Below are 13592 nucleotides of genomic sequence, written 5' to 3' on the forward strand. Positions count from 1 at the left end.
ATGCGGAGCAAAGGCAGGAAGGAGAGTCTCTCCGACTCCCGCGACCTGGACGGCTCCTACGACCAGCTCACGGGTGAGTGCCGCCCGCCGGGGGAAGGTGCAGCAGCCGCTCGGGAGCACGGCGCGGGGGCGGCCCGGGGCACCCCCTGCCCGGCCCGGCCCGGCCCGCTTCCAGACCCGCCTGAGCCCCTGCGCGCCCCGCTTCGCCCGCACGCTTTGCCCGGGGGGGGGGGGGGCGCGACCCGGGGGCTGCAGCACGGCCACGGTCCCGGTCCTGGGGTGGGGGGTGGGGTCCCGGCGGTGCCGTGTGGAAGGTGCCCCCAGGCAGGTTTGCAAAAAGCCTTTGAAAAAGGCCCCTTGTCGTCCCCCCCGCCAGGGCAGCAGGGCACAGGGATCCCCTCCTGGCCTCCCCACAGCCTGCCCTCCCTCACCCCTGCTCCCAAGCCTGTCCGGACACTCCAGGCCCTCTCCACCAGGCCTCGGACCCTCTGCCGCACCCCGGGGCGCGGTGGCACCCCGGCAGCAAGGTCCCCCAGGGTGGTTCTCGCCACTCAGCAGCTCCCTGGTGCAAGGTGTCCCCTCCGCCCCTGGCGCTGCATCCCCCGGGGACCAGCCTCCCGCACGGGCAGGGATGCTCTGCCCCAGGGCCGGGGTAGGGCGGCCGTGGGGTGGATGCCCCTGGGACGAGGAGACCAGACGTGGGACCCCGTTGGGTCCCCAGCAGGGAAGCGCCCGGCTTCCCAAGTCACACCACCAGCGTCCGTCCATGGCACCTTGTCCCCTACCGTCCCGCGGCAAAGCGGCTGGGCTGGAGCATGGGACACCCCGGCTTCCCCACGTGCTCTCCATGAATCCGGCCAAATCTCACCCCCTTTCAAGGCCTCTGTCCCAGTAGCTGTGAAATGGGGCGGCAGTTCCCACCTGCCTCCCGGGGCCCACGCCGGAGCCAAAGCTGTCCATACTCGGTGGAGCTGGGTGCCCCGGCACCACAGGCGCAGGGGCATGTACGCGGATGGCTCCCCCAAGTCCCGGTGACGCTTTTCCTGCCACGGTCTGGAGTAGGTTTCAAGCTTTGCTTTGGAGTTTCGAGGAGGTAGTGGTGGCAGGGCAGGACCCCCCTCCGCTTCCCCGAGCAGCTCCACGCATGGGAAATGCTGCTTTGCTGCCTGCACAAACGTGCTGCAGGGAAGATATTTTTGAGCTGTGTAGGAACTTGAAACCCACACACAACTTTTGGTTTCTCCGGTAACTTTAAAATGCCCATATGGATTTAAATCAAACCAAGATTAAAAATAAACTTCAGTCTCTCTGAGGCTGAGACCTTTTATGCCTGGGCTTGTGTCTGAGCAAGCCAAGCAGCAAAAACCTGGGCAGAGGGGAGCCGTGCCGCTCAGCCAGCTCCTGCCTGCTGCAGTGGGGCTGCCGAGAGGCCTCTGGGGGAGTAAGGCTGGGAACACGCACCCCATTTCACAGCACGGGAAACTGAGGCACAGGGAAGAGAGGGAGCTCGCTTTCTGGCTGCTAACCTGCGAGGACGGAGCTGGCTGTTACACCAGGTGCCCAGGGTGGGAGCTGGTCCCGGCTGCGTTATTGCGATTTCCGCCTGCATTGGCTTTCTGGCGCTGGCTGCACGCTCCGAAGCTGTCCCTCCACACCGACGCTAGTGAGGAAAAGTTGTTTTTCTCCCAGGAAGAGTGTGGAAGTGAGGCAGAGGGGAGGAGGGGGGGCGCAGCCTTAGCGCTGGAGAGCATTGCAATAGCTCAAGCCCACGTCTCGTAACCTGGCCTGGGCTCCTCCGGTTCGCCCTGGGGATGTGGTGAGGAGCGGGGACCCCACGGGGCAGTGGGTCCTGCTGCCCCCCATCGCTCCCCAAAGACAAGGGGGGGGGATGAGGTCCCCATCTGTGCATGCGTGGAGAAGGGCTAGAAACAGCCCCTGCAAAAGGAGAGGGGCTCCAGCTATGCACGGAGTAGGAACCCACCCCACCTTCCCCACCGGGCCATTGATTTTATTTGAATTTAAAGAGCGGGTGAAAATCGCAGCATGTCGGCAGTGTTCCCCCCCGGGGGTCAGCGGCATCGCTGCCGGCGCCTGGCCGCCCTGGGCACTCGGTGAGAGCCGCCCTGGGCTGCGCGAGCGCTGCACGTGGATGTGTGTGTGAGCCGGCGAGCGACCGAGTGAATGAAAGCTGGCGCCGCGTGCGAGCGGCGCGGAGGGGAGAGGAGAGGAGGGGAGAGGAGAGGAGGGGAGGGAAGGGGAGAGGAGGGAAGGGGAGGGGGGGCAGGCGCCGCGGGCGCGAGAAACGCAGGCTGGGGCGCGCGGGGGCCGGGGCCGGCGTGGGGTGCGACAGCGGGCGCCAGGCATGCCCTGCCGCCGAGCCCGGGGCTTGCGGTGAGGAGAGGAACTCTCGTTTAGGCTACACTGCTAGGAAATTAAAACAGCCCATTCCGGGGATATTTAGATGACGCTAGCGAGAAATAAAAGCCACCCATAAATTACATTATTCCTCCAGCCCTCTAATGACATGAGCGATTACTGTGCGAGCGGAGCCCAGAGCCGGTGTCTCGGGAGGGCTCTGGACACGGCCCGCGGCGCAGGAGCGATGGGATCGGAGTGGCGCTCTGCCCTCAGGAACGGAGGTACCGCGTCCCCGGCCCCAACCCCGGCGCCGGCCTTGCGGAGGCTGGCGGGCCCCGCTGCCGCTTGCCGCTTTGGGGAGGCGACCCGGCCCGGGAGGCGGCTTTCCCTCCCCTCCCGCGGCTGCTGGCGGCGGTGGCGGCGGCGGCGCTGCACCCCGCAGGCAGCCGCAGCCGTAGCGGTGGGTGAGCAATTGCTATAGAGACCGTCTGCAGGCAGCTTTGGGCTCCTCGTGCCTCCCGAGGCGCGACTGATGGGCGGGAACGCCGTAACTCCCGCTACTTTTAGCAGGCCGCCTCGCGAGACGAAAGCCCTGCGTCTCGGGCTGGCGGCAGCGCGGCGCTGGGCTGAGCTCCCCTCCGCACCTGGAGGGAGGCTGCTTCCGAGAAACCTCTCCCGGTGCCGCTCAGAAACGAGCGGCAGCTGAGCTGGCCCCACGGAGGAAGGCGGGAGCCGGGCCGGCCGTGGCTGCCGCAGACCTGCTCCCAGGTGATGGGCAGGTCTAGGACTAGGCGAGAGAGTGGGCTCTGCCGCCGGCAAACCTTGCGGCTCTGCTGTGGCTGCTCGCAGCCCGCCTGTGGTGGGGCGGAGGCACAACCTTTGCTAGCTTTTAGGAGCATAGGGCTTACACCTGCAGGGGGGGATTTATTTCCCAGGGTGGTGGAGGTGGTGTTGGCGCTAGGCTCCCCGGAATAACAGCGTGGGTGCACGGGGATTTGCAGCTGGCGGCTGGAGCAGCAGGATGGAGAGGGGCAGGAGCGTGCGGGCGAGAGGCTGGTGTGCCTGTGCATGGGTGCGGGTGTGCGTGGTGCGCTGTGTGCCGTGCGTGCAGCTGTGTGCCGGGATGCATCCCGGGGATGCAGCCGGGGAGCTTGGGACGGGCAGTGTGTCTGAGACCATGGCAGCGCCTCGCCAGTGCCCAGAGAAAGCCGCCTTCACCTTTTCCTTCCCCGCTGCACGTGAATGTCCCCGGGCGCACGGCCGGCTGCACGGCTCCCGCGTGCACACCAGGGCCGGCCAGGGCCCGATGTCCGCAGCCCCTTCGGCCAGCAGCGCTAGTGGGTTCTTCTCTCCCCCTAGAAAAAGCACCCAGGAGGGGTGACACACACCTGGGGGGTCTTTCCGGGCCCCAGCTCGAAGCCCGCCGCAGAGCCGAGGCTGCTCCCGGTCCCCAGGAGCCCGTGGGAGCTGAGCCCGCTGCCCATCTCCCTGCTCCCCCCCGCTCCCCTGCCTGCCTTGGCCTCACTGCTGCTGCCCCACGCACTAACCCCTCCGCTTGCTGCTGCTGCTCCTGCAGCGAGGCTGGGCTGGAAGCCGGGCCGGCCACCAGAGCCGTGTCCTATGCCCCCAGGAGGCCCGTCACCAGGGTGGGTACGGCGAGGGAAGCGCTCCCGGGCCCCTCGGGTTCCCCTTTGCGCCGAAGCGCCTTGCCCTGAACGGATGCTGCACCTTCCCGGGGTGACGGGAGCGTTGCCTGGCTCTGCCTCGTCTGTCTGCTGTCTCCCTCCCTCCGGCGTCCGTACTTCTCTGCCTCTTCCCTCTTTGCTGTCCTGGCTTGTCCGCAGCCCTTCCCAGCGGATGACTGGCCTCTCACGGGGCTTCGGGTGCGTTTGGCCTTTCCAGACCGGCGGCCGAGCTGCGCGGGGCGCCCGCCGCGGGGCAGAAACAGCTCTGGGCACAGGATTAATTGACGGGAAGTTAGTTGCTTTGCTCGGCGCAGTTAAATGCCTGGTTCCTGCAGATGCTGATGCATAATGCATAGGTTGTCGCAACTTCGGCCAAGGTGTGCAGCCCCGGCTGCATCTGGCTAGCAGCATCCGGGCGGGGAGAGGTTCGCTCTTGACCGCCCACAGCCCTGTGTCCGGGCTCGGAGGCGAGTTCGGACCAGGGCTGGCCGTGGTGCAGCCAGGGGAGGTGTCTGCTCTCGGCGGTGCTGCTTTCCTGCTGGGTGGTCTGGTGGGACCGGTTGGCCCCAAGGGTTTGGGAGGTGGCACAGCAGGAGGTTTTGGTGTGGGATTATCTGGAGGCCCAGACTGGGGGCGAGTGTGGCGAGAGCTGAACCCTGCTGCACGGAGAAAAGGGGGAAGCAGTATGCAAGACGGCTTGCTTTCCGCCGTGCTGGGCAATGCCAAAATTCACCCCGCCGTGCTGCCGGAGCCCGTGCTTGCACGGCACCTCGTCCGCATCCCTACGTGGGCTCTGGTCCCCGGACGGGCTGCGCCAGGCCCACGTGGGGCTGAGCCTCGTGCCTTTGCCTCGCAGGCTGCGCACCGGGCGGTCACGCCAGCCGCCGAGGACAGCAGAGACCCCATCAGCAGCGCTGCCCTCCCCCTCCCTCCGCTGGCTCTGCTCATTAGTGGTGTTTTCATTAGGAGAAGTGGTTTGGTTTCGTTTAAGCCAAATTGCTGTGCTTGGGAGATGATAAATCCATCTGCTGGCAAATCGCTCTCCTGCCGCCAGGATGGATCCTGGCCCTGGGCTTTAATCGTGCTGCAGATGAATGAGCCTCCGGTGAAATGAATCTCGCTGCTGGCCTCCCCCCGAGGCGGGCTGAGCCGGGCAGGCTGCCTCCCTGATGCCACGGTGAGGGGCTCTGGCTCAGGGTAGGGGGAGGATCCAAGGCCTCCGCTAAGGGGCTGCGGAGCCCTGCGGGGGTTATTGCTGAGCATGCGAAGAGCCATGAACCGCTGGGGCAGGTGGAAGCAGCTCCCCGAGGAGCAACGGGAGCCGGCCCCCTCGTCTTTTCCACGAAGGGGCCCCGCAGTGGGTGCGTGGGTCCCGTTTAACCCGCCGTCCGCCCCACGGTCCTCGCCAGGCATCGCCCTGGGGCAGAGCAGCAGCAAGGGGCAGGGCGGCGCGGGGGACGTGCCTGGGGACGGGGTGGCCCCGCTCCCGGGCTGAGCAGGGCTCCGTGCCCGGGTGCCGCCCGGAGCCGCTTTGCGCCGGCAGGCTGGGCTCTGCGGGGGGCTCTCACCAGGATCCTCCAGGCCTCCCGTCTCCGGGCTGCCGTGGCTCTGTTTGATTCTGGCTTTTAAGTAAATTTGCCTTTTGCTTCAGATTAAAACGGGTTGGCGCGGCCGCTGAGGGACTGGCGTGAGTAATTAGCTTGTTTGGAAACGGAGCCCGGCAGGGGGAGAGACGGGGCAGGACGGCTGCGGTGTTCAACGTGAGCTGCCGGCGGGGGACCAGGGCTTTGGCTCCTTTGCTGCCTCTGGGTTTTGGTCTCCCCGAGGGTTTCTTTTCCGAGCTGGACGTGCACGGACACTCGTGGGCAGGAGTGCTGTGCATGTGCGTGTGCGTGCACACGCTGTCACCCCATTGCACTTCTCCTGCGCCTGCCCTCCAGGGCTCGTCTCGGGCTGGATCCGGATTGCCTCCAGCCCCGTTCCAATGGGAGCCATCCGGCTTCTGAGCCCATCCGATCAGCAATCCCTGGTGTTCAGCAAGCCGGCATCGTTCCCAGCTCCGGGGCGGCGCTGGCGTCTGTGTGGGGAGAGAGTCGGTGTCCCGTCTGTGCACTGTGCCTGCTCGCCCAGCTGGGGACACCAGGCTCCTGGGGACACCGGGGTCCTGGGGACGTGCTGAGCACACGTGGCCAGGGCAGGTGCCCCAGCTCCGAGCACGGCTGCCACGGGGCCGATTTCTGCGCCAGCTACGGCCACGGCGAATGAGCAGGGGGTTGCACCTTGTGGGATGTGAGCGCACCATGCTCCAGCTCCAGTCCCATCTGCATACGAGCTCTGAGAGCCCTGGGCTGTGGCTGGGACAAGCTGGTGGCTTTGCCCTGGGCAGGAGGCAACGGTGTGGGTGGCAGGTCGGGCACTGCAGAGCCGCGTCCCCGGGCCCGGTTAACCCATGGGGGTGGTGGTGGTGCCTGCAAAAGGCAGGGGATGCTCAGACCTCATCAGCCCGGCGGGGCCAAGGGCTGGTGCCGGACTGGCAGCGGAGATTGATGGACTTGCCTGTGGTCTCTCCCCAGGGAGCGGGTCAGAGACAGTGATGGAGTGAATAACTGGCAGGCGGGCTGGTGACAAATATCCGCCGGCCGCAGCTCCGCGCCACTGCCGAGCAAAGCCAGAGGGGCAGGTTCCCTGTCTAGGGCAGGCGGGTAAGGGGAGGGGTTGGGCAGAGGAAAGGGGGCAGGAGGGGATACCCACAGCCCACCCGTGCCGGTGCCTTGGTCCACTCGCTGCAGCCGCGGGTGCAGGCATGGGAGCGCTGCCGGGCATGTCCCAGGATGGGACCGTCCTGGGCTGCCCTGCAGCCCCCGTGAGCCCCGTCCAGTGACAGCGATGTTCCTGCTGGGCAAGGCGCTTGGCAGCCTGGGATGTTGGCAGGACCCCATCACTGAGCCTCCATGGGGCAGAAAAGGGGATCCCGCACCCGTGTCCAGGCACTGTGCCCCGCAGCAGGACCGGGACACAGCAGCTCCCTTAACCATCCTCTCCCCATCCCCAAACCCGTGAATTTGGACACGGATAATGTCCTTCCCCGGGGCACCCGGATGGAGCTGTGGTCCTCAACGCCCTGCTGAGTCTGGCTGCAGGCTGGGCCCTGGCAAACCCACGGATCAGTGGGTCGCCCCGGGCTCGGCAGGAGCCGGGGAGCAGCCAGCCGGCTGCTCTCACCTGGTGACCGCAGACCGTCCGTCGGCGGCCGGGTGAAATGGAAGCCGGCCTCCTCGCTAACGAGGTTAGATGGACGAGCCACTACTGGCCCGTTCCGATAATTGCTTCTCGCTAGATTGAATTTTTTAAAATTGCGTTGCTTACCGAAAGCCCCTAAATGCATTTAAAGGCAATAATCTGCCTGGCCCCGTGTCTCCGCAAGGGTGCCCCCACCCCGGGGCTCCTTGGCAGCGGTTTGGCCGAGTCCCCCGAGCCGTGCGTCCCCCGGGAGCCGGCTGTCCTGGCCTGCCTTGATGCCGTGGGACAGGAGAGCCAGGCCGCCCCTCCTGGAGGTGCTGCTGGGACGTGCCGGAGCCGGAGCCGGGGGCCTGGTGATGGGGCCACGGCTCGGGTGGCGCCTGCCCGTAGGGTCGCGGCACAGGCTGGCGAGGGGGCGCGGGGCTCGCGATGCCGCGTCCCGCAGGGGATGTAGTGCGTTGCGGGTGCAGCTGATCCCCATGTCCCTCGCGGGCTCTGTGCCTGTCGGGCCACCCGCTCTCCCCAGGGACTGTCACCCCGGCGCGCGGCGGCAGCCAGCCTGGATCGCATCCGCGAAGGCGGAGGGTTTCTCAGAGCCTGACAGCTCCCGTCTTCTTCCAAGAAGCGTGTTTTGGGGAGAGGCAGTGTGGGGCCGGCCTCCACCAGCGCGGAGGAGTCGTGCTGGTGCTGCCGGCTCTTCCGCGGTCCCAGCCCTCTCCTGGGCGGCGGGATCTGCCCTCAAGAGTCTCTTTCCTTCCTCCCCGGCTCTCCTTCAAGCAGCGGCTGCGCCCTGCTCGGCTGTGCTGACCTGAGCAGATTTCCTCCCTCCTCGCGCATCGCCCCTCCGCCGTGCAAAGTGAGTCACTCACAGGCACCGGGAATCATTCATGTCATTTCCCCCTTTGCCGCAAAGTCATTAATGCGAGCGGAATAATTCCTTACGTAACGAAGGGGATAAGTAAGAGCGCTCGCCGCGTGCATCAGTGGCGCCCAGCTCCTCGCGAGCTCCTCGGGGCACGGCGGCTGCCCTGGGAGAGGGCAGCGAGAGGGGCATTGCCTGGGATGATCCCGGGGCTCAGGATGCTCCAGCTCTGCCGGCGGGCCCGACAAGCAGCGGAGGTGTAATCAGCCCCAGATGTTTTCCCAAAGCCATGGGCTTCTCCTCCAAGGAGGAAAACACCAGGATCCCCGAGGCGACGTGGAGACTTTGTCCCTTCGCCCCGGTGATGCAGTGAGTTTCCTCTGCCTGGGGCAGATCAGGGAGGGAGGAAGAGATATTTAATATTTAAAAGTGACTCATTTCAAACCTGCTGCTCCCTGGGGCTGGTTTGGGCCCCGCGTCCCCGGGAAGGGCCGGGATCGGGGCCGCCCCAGCCCCGCGTGAGCCGGTGGCGGAGGCTTGTTGCAGCCACGTCCGTCAAGGGCAGAGGAGCCGTTTCGCCCTCTCGTGCCCGCAGACCTGCCCCTGGCTGCGCCGGGAGCTGCGGCAGGCCGGGTGGCCGGCCGGGACGCGGGGTCCGTAGGGGACCCTGTGCGAGGGGCCTTCCCAGCCCCGGGACGCCGAGCGCCTCCCCGGCGCTGCTTGTTTTCTCAGCCCATCCTGCTGTAATTACAGCCTCCTGTTGCTCTCTGCATAATATGTCTTTGCTTTTATCACCGCTTAATTAAATAACCGTGGGGAGGTGAGGGGCTGTTAACCCCTTGCTTGCTGGCACGGAGCACCCGGTATTGCTGGGGAGGGTCTCTCCCGGAGGGCGCTGGGGCTGGGTGGCAGCGGCGCAGGGGCCCGGGACGGCCTGTGCCCTGGGTGCGGGCTGCCTGCGCGCCTGCGCTAGCGATGAAGCGCTGATATTCCCTGCTTGCAATCTCCCCAGCTTGCCAGCGGCCCGGCCGCGATTCTGTCGTCGGCTCGGAGCCGTGCCCGCCGCCGGGCCGGGAGGAGCGTGCGGGCGGGCTGCCTGCTGCCTGCCGGCCGCCTCTGCCTGCGCTTAGCCTGTGCTAATGAGCCTCCCTGGCGGCTGCTGCCGAGTCGGTGAGTTATGGCTGAATAGGTGCCACGAGCTCTCCCTGCGGGGCCGGGCGCCGGGGTCCCGCTCCCAGCTCCGCAGTGTCCCCGTTTTGGGGTGGAGCCCGGGGATCTGCTGGCTCTCGCCGCGGTGGTGCGGCGGCCTTGGGAGCGAGCTACGGCCCCGCTGAAAAATGCACGGCTGGCGAGCAGGGGCTGCGGGCGCACTGCCCGGGGCGCGACCTGTCCCCGCGTGATGGATTAGGGAAAGGCCTGAGCTGGCAGGGTTTGCACCCGCCCAAGACGAAGCGCTGCACCGAGCTGCAGCAGGTCAGCCCAGCCCGCGCCCGGCACTGATGAACGTCACAAACTGCTGCCAAGTCCCGAGTTTTATGCTCGCCTGCCAGCAAGGCGGCGTTTCTCCTGCCAGGCGCGATTCCCCTCCCTCGCGACGGCGAGGCCCCGAGCGCCGCGCGCCTGCCCGCGGTTGGTTGTGCAAGCGGCATCTCAAGCCGGGTCGGGCAGCTTAGCAGGTGGCTTCGGTCTCGTGCACGGGGCTGGGGCAGCTCTTTGCACCGGCGTTGAGACACACAACACACATGGCCAGGGAAATGTCCTGCGTTTGGGGATGGACCATCCTCCAGGAGCTGCGGGCAGCTGTGGGCATTAGGCCTGGCTTGGGAATGATAAATCTGGGGATGGAGAGACTTGGGGGCACTTTGTGCCTCGGTGGCAGGATGCTGAGGGTCAGGGGTTCAGTGCCGAGCGGGGAGAGGAGCTCCCAGGCTGCCGGGTCTTGGGTGCAGGCAGGAGAGCCCAGGCTGGGGGTGACCTGCAGGCTGGGGGTGCCTGGTGGGGGCCTCTTGCCCCCCATGTGTGGGAGCTGAGGACCGCCTCCCTCCTCGCCCGCGTGTCCTGGATTTGCAATAAGGGTCTCGCTTTGCACAACCGAAAGCCCAGGGGCGGCTTTCATCTTGGCTTACCTGGGTCCCGCCTGCCCTCTACCCCGGAGCGCAGGTGCGGGGTGGGGGATTGGGAGGTAATCCTTGCAGACGGGATGCTGCCGGCTAATTATAGCCGAACCTCTCGCTTCGTGGGAGCCACAGCGAATTGTCCCTCGAGCCCAGGCAGCGATGGTACAAATCTGCTGCTAATTAGACTTGAAAGTCCTCCCGTGAGCTCCGGCGCAGGATGGATATTTGATTATTAACATATTTATTTCTGAGCCTCTCAGCAGGTCTTGCACCGGGAGGCCGCGCTCCCCACTGAGTAATTGCCAGGCGCTTATAATCCTATCAGGAGCATCTGGGGCTCCTGCGGAGGGGGTGGCTGTTCGGCTCCACGCGCCCCTTTCGGGGGTCTCTCGCTGAGGTGCGCGGTGCGGCGGTGGTGCCGGAGCGGAGGGGTTTGCTCTGGCCCTGCAGGCCCTCAGCTGGCCTTGGGGGACCTGGTGCCAAGCCCCGGGGTGCGCGTCGCTGGGATGGTGGCTCCGGGCACTGCACGGGCAACGCGGGGACGCGAGGATGCCCCAGCGGCACCAAGCTGCTGCTGCGCACCCTGCCCAAGCGCGAAGCCGCCTGCCACGGCACCCCCTGGGAGAGCATCCCTCCCTCCGGCGGAGACGCAGCCGAGATGGAAACGCTGCCTCTGAAGCAACCCAAAATAGCTCTCCTGTCCCCAAAACGTCAGTTTAAGAAGTCAGTCTCTAGGGGCCCCCCCAGGCTTGCGGCAGGCTGAGCCTGTGCCCTCGAGACGCCCCTGCGCCGGGCGGGGGGCTCCGGGCTGCGGCGGACCCACCTGCCCCACGGGCCGGCCGCGGCTCCGGCGCTGCTTCCCTCTGCCCCCCGCTTCATCGCTGCGGCTCCCCGCGCGGGGAAGGTCGGAGCCGGGGAAGGGGGCAGGTGCCTCGTCGCAGCGCCGGGGTTATGAATAGCGGCGAGCGCTCGGTGCCTTCAAGCCAAGCTGCTGCTGGCTCCGTTTTGGGGGAGATTCCTGACACTTGAAGTGTGTTCCTCCCCCCCGGGATCCTGCAGGCACCTTATCTCGCTGTCGCAGCTGTGCAGCCGCAGCACGCCGGAGCCGCTGGCTGCACGGCTGCACTGATAGCCTTCGCCGTGCCGCTCGGCCTGGCGGCAGCCGGCGCTCGGCTCGGCCACCGGAGCATCGAGGCTGCCCCGCTGCCCGGCCCACGGGAGCCCCGAGGAGCTGCGTCGCCCAGGGTCCCGTTGTCGTTGAGGGTCTCGGGGTGCGTCCCATGGGCTGGGGTGGGGGGTGACGGTGGCCCCGGCTGCTCCGGCGCGCGCGGCGCTGGGCAGCCCTCCTTCCCTGGCAGCGCCTTCCCCGGCAGACGGATCACGCCGCATGCATTTTTTAACAAGATCCATCGGCTGGGAAGGAGCCGAGCTGTCGCCGCAGGTTTGCGATCGAAGCCAGACGTGTCCTGGCAGCTCCGGGGGAGGGCGGCCCGGCGCGCCACCCGTCTCTGTCGCGCGGCCGATTTACGGCGGCGTTTAGCCCGGGAGAGCGGGATCGGGGACAGGCTGCATCCCTGGGGGCAGGGGGATGGCCGGTGCCCTCCTGCCCGGGACCGCACAGTGATTCCTGAGCTGAGCGGCTAAGCTCAGCGCTGCAGAGCTGCTCGGGCACCTTGCACCCCAAAACTGCGCCTTTTGCTGGGTGCTGGAGCGAGCTGCTCTGCTGTGCGTCACGGGGCCGTGCCTCCAGGGCGCGTGGCCCAGGCAGCGTGGTCTCGTGGTGGGAGCCTGCCCGGCCCTGCGCCTTCCTCCCGTCCCCTTGCTCCGTGCCTCAGTTTCCCCACGTCCCCGTTGCTTCCCCGGAGGCACTGTGGGGCTGGGAGGGGGGCACGCGCGGAGGGGCCGCAGCATGGGTGTGGGGTGGCTGCTCCCAGCCTCTGCGAGCCGGGGGCTTCGCCGGGATGGCACGTCCCATCCCGTGTCGGAGCGGCTGCAAATCCTGCCTGCTAATGGCTATGCAAATTACCTCATTATCTGCCTTATTGATTTCCTCTGGCATCACATTTTTGGCACTTTGCGGAGTCCCGCGAGGCTGCGGGGAAGGGAGGAGGAAGGAGCAGCGGTGGGACCCCCGCGGCGACGAACCCCGCGTGCACTGTCGGCAGCGCCGTGCGCCCCTGCGGAGCCACCCGCCCCGGCGCGAGGCTGTACGTGGCCGGGGGCCTGGCGTCGCTGGGCTGTGCCTGGCCGTCCTCGCCTCCCCAGAGGCGACCGTTGGATTTTGGGCCCGAGCAAAGACACCCAGGTCGTGGCGTGGATGGAGGGTCCACAAGGGTGACGCCTCCTGCCTGCGTTTTCCATGGGCGTTCATGAGCCCACCGCACCTGCGAAAGCGGGACGGCCTTTGCACGGGCCCGAGGGGACGCGCAGGCAAGTGCCGGCCCTGAAGGTCTTGATCCGGCGCTTGCCTGCGCCGCGCTGAGCTGCCTGCAAGCGTTGCACCTGCTCCCCCCCCGCTTCTGTTTCTCTTTTATTTTTCCCCTTCTCTTTGCGGCGGTGCTAATGAATGTTTCATGGCCGGGAAGCAGCGTGAATTCCCCCGGCGGAGCTCCCTGCCCCCAGCGCTCTCGCGGCAGGTAGCAGCCCAGCTGGTTGTGGCTTAGGAAGGATGCGTCTGCCAAGAAGCCATCTCGGGAGGGAAGGCAGGGCCTGGGCAGGGACCAGAGCCGTGGCTCCGGCATGGAGAGCCGTGTTGTCCCCCCTGCCAGTGCTGCCACTCTCCCTTCAGCCTGCAAGGGCCTGCCGGCGGAGCGTAGTGGCCCCATGTCCGTGCACGGGCATCCTTCACGGTTCCCGTGCATCCGTGCACACGCTGCGCTGGGGCACATCTGTACGTGCCCCCTCCCGTCCTCGGTGTACCGCCTGCCGCCACAGCTGGCTGGATGAGCCTTGTCCCCGTCTCACCTCCCCGTGGCCCCGGCGCCGCTTCTGCGCTGTGCGGGGGCTCCTCTTAGCGTCAGGCTGCGGGAACGGCGCTGGGGCACCGCACGGGCCGGGGCACCGCACGGGCTGCAGCAGCCTCCCGGGCGCCCCGGGCATCGCAGGCTGCCAGCAAAGGCTGGGGCTGGGGGAGCGGGAGACAATTTTGCTCTCCGGTCTCTCTGAATTTGCTATTTATACTCTGCAAGGGGGAGCTGGACCCGCCCCTGGCGCAGGCTCAACCCTGGGAGGTCCAGGTCACCTACCCCCCACCGCCAGAGCTGGGGCAAGTGGCCCCTCGCGTGCCCCACTGTCCTGCTGCAAGGCTCTGCTCTCCTCCGGGATGCACCA

At 67.1% G+C, this 13592-nt stretch overlaps 1 protein-coding gene across 1 annotated transcript in view; it reads left to right on the forward strand.

Annotated features, from left to right (window-relative positions):
• Nucleotides 1-13592, forward strand: part of KCNIP2 (potassium voltage-gated channel interacting protein 2) — a 38999-nt gene continuing 25407 nt past the window's right edge. The window contains exon 1 of the mRNA XM_067299546.1: nucleotides 1-73. Coding sequence (XP_067155647.1) covers nucleotides 1-73 — 73 coding nt within the window. The remainder of the gene's footprint in view (nucleotides 74-13592) is intronic.

This window comes from Apteryx mantelli, chromosome 7, assembly GCF_036417845.1.
Source record: "Apteryx mantelli isolate bAptMan1 chromosome 7, bAptMan1.hap1, whole genome shotgun sequence".
Taxonomy (NCBI): domain Eukaryota; kingdom Metazoa; phylum Chordata; class Aves; order Apterygiformes; family Apterygidae; genus Apteryx; species Apteryx mantelli.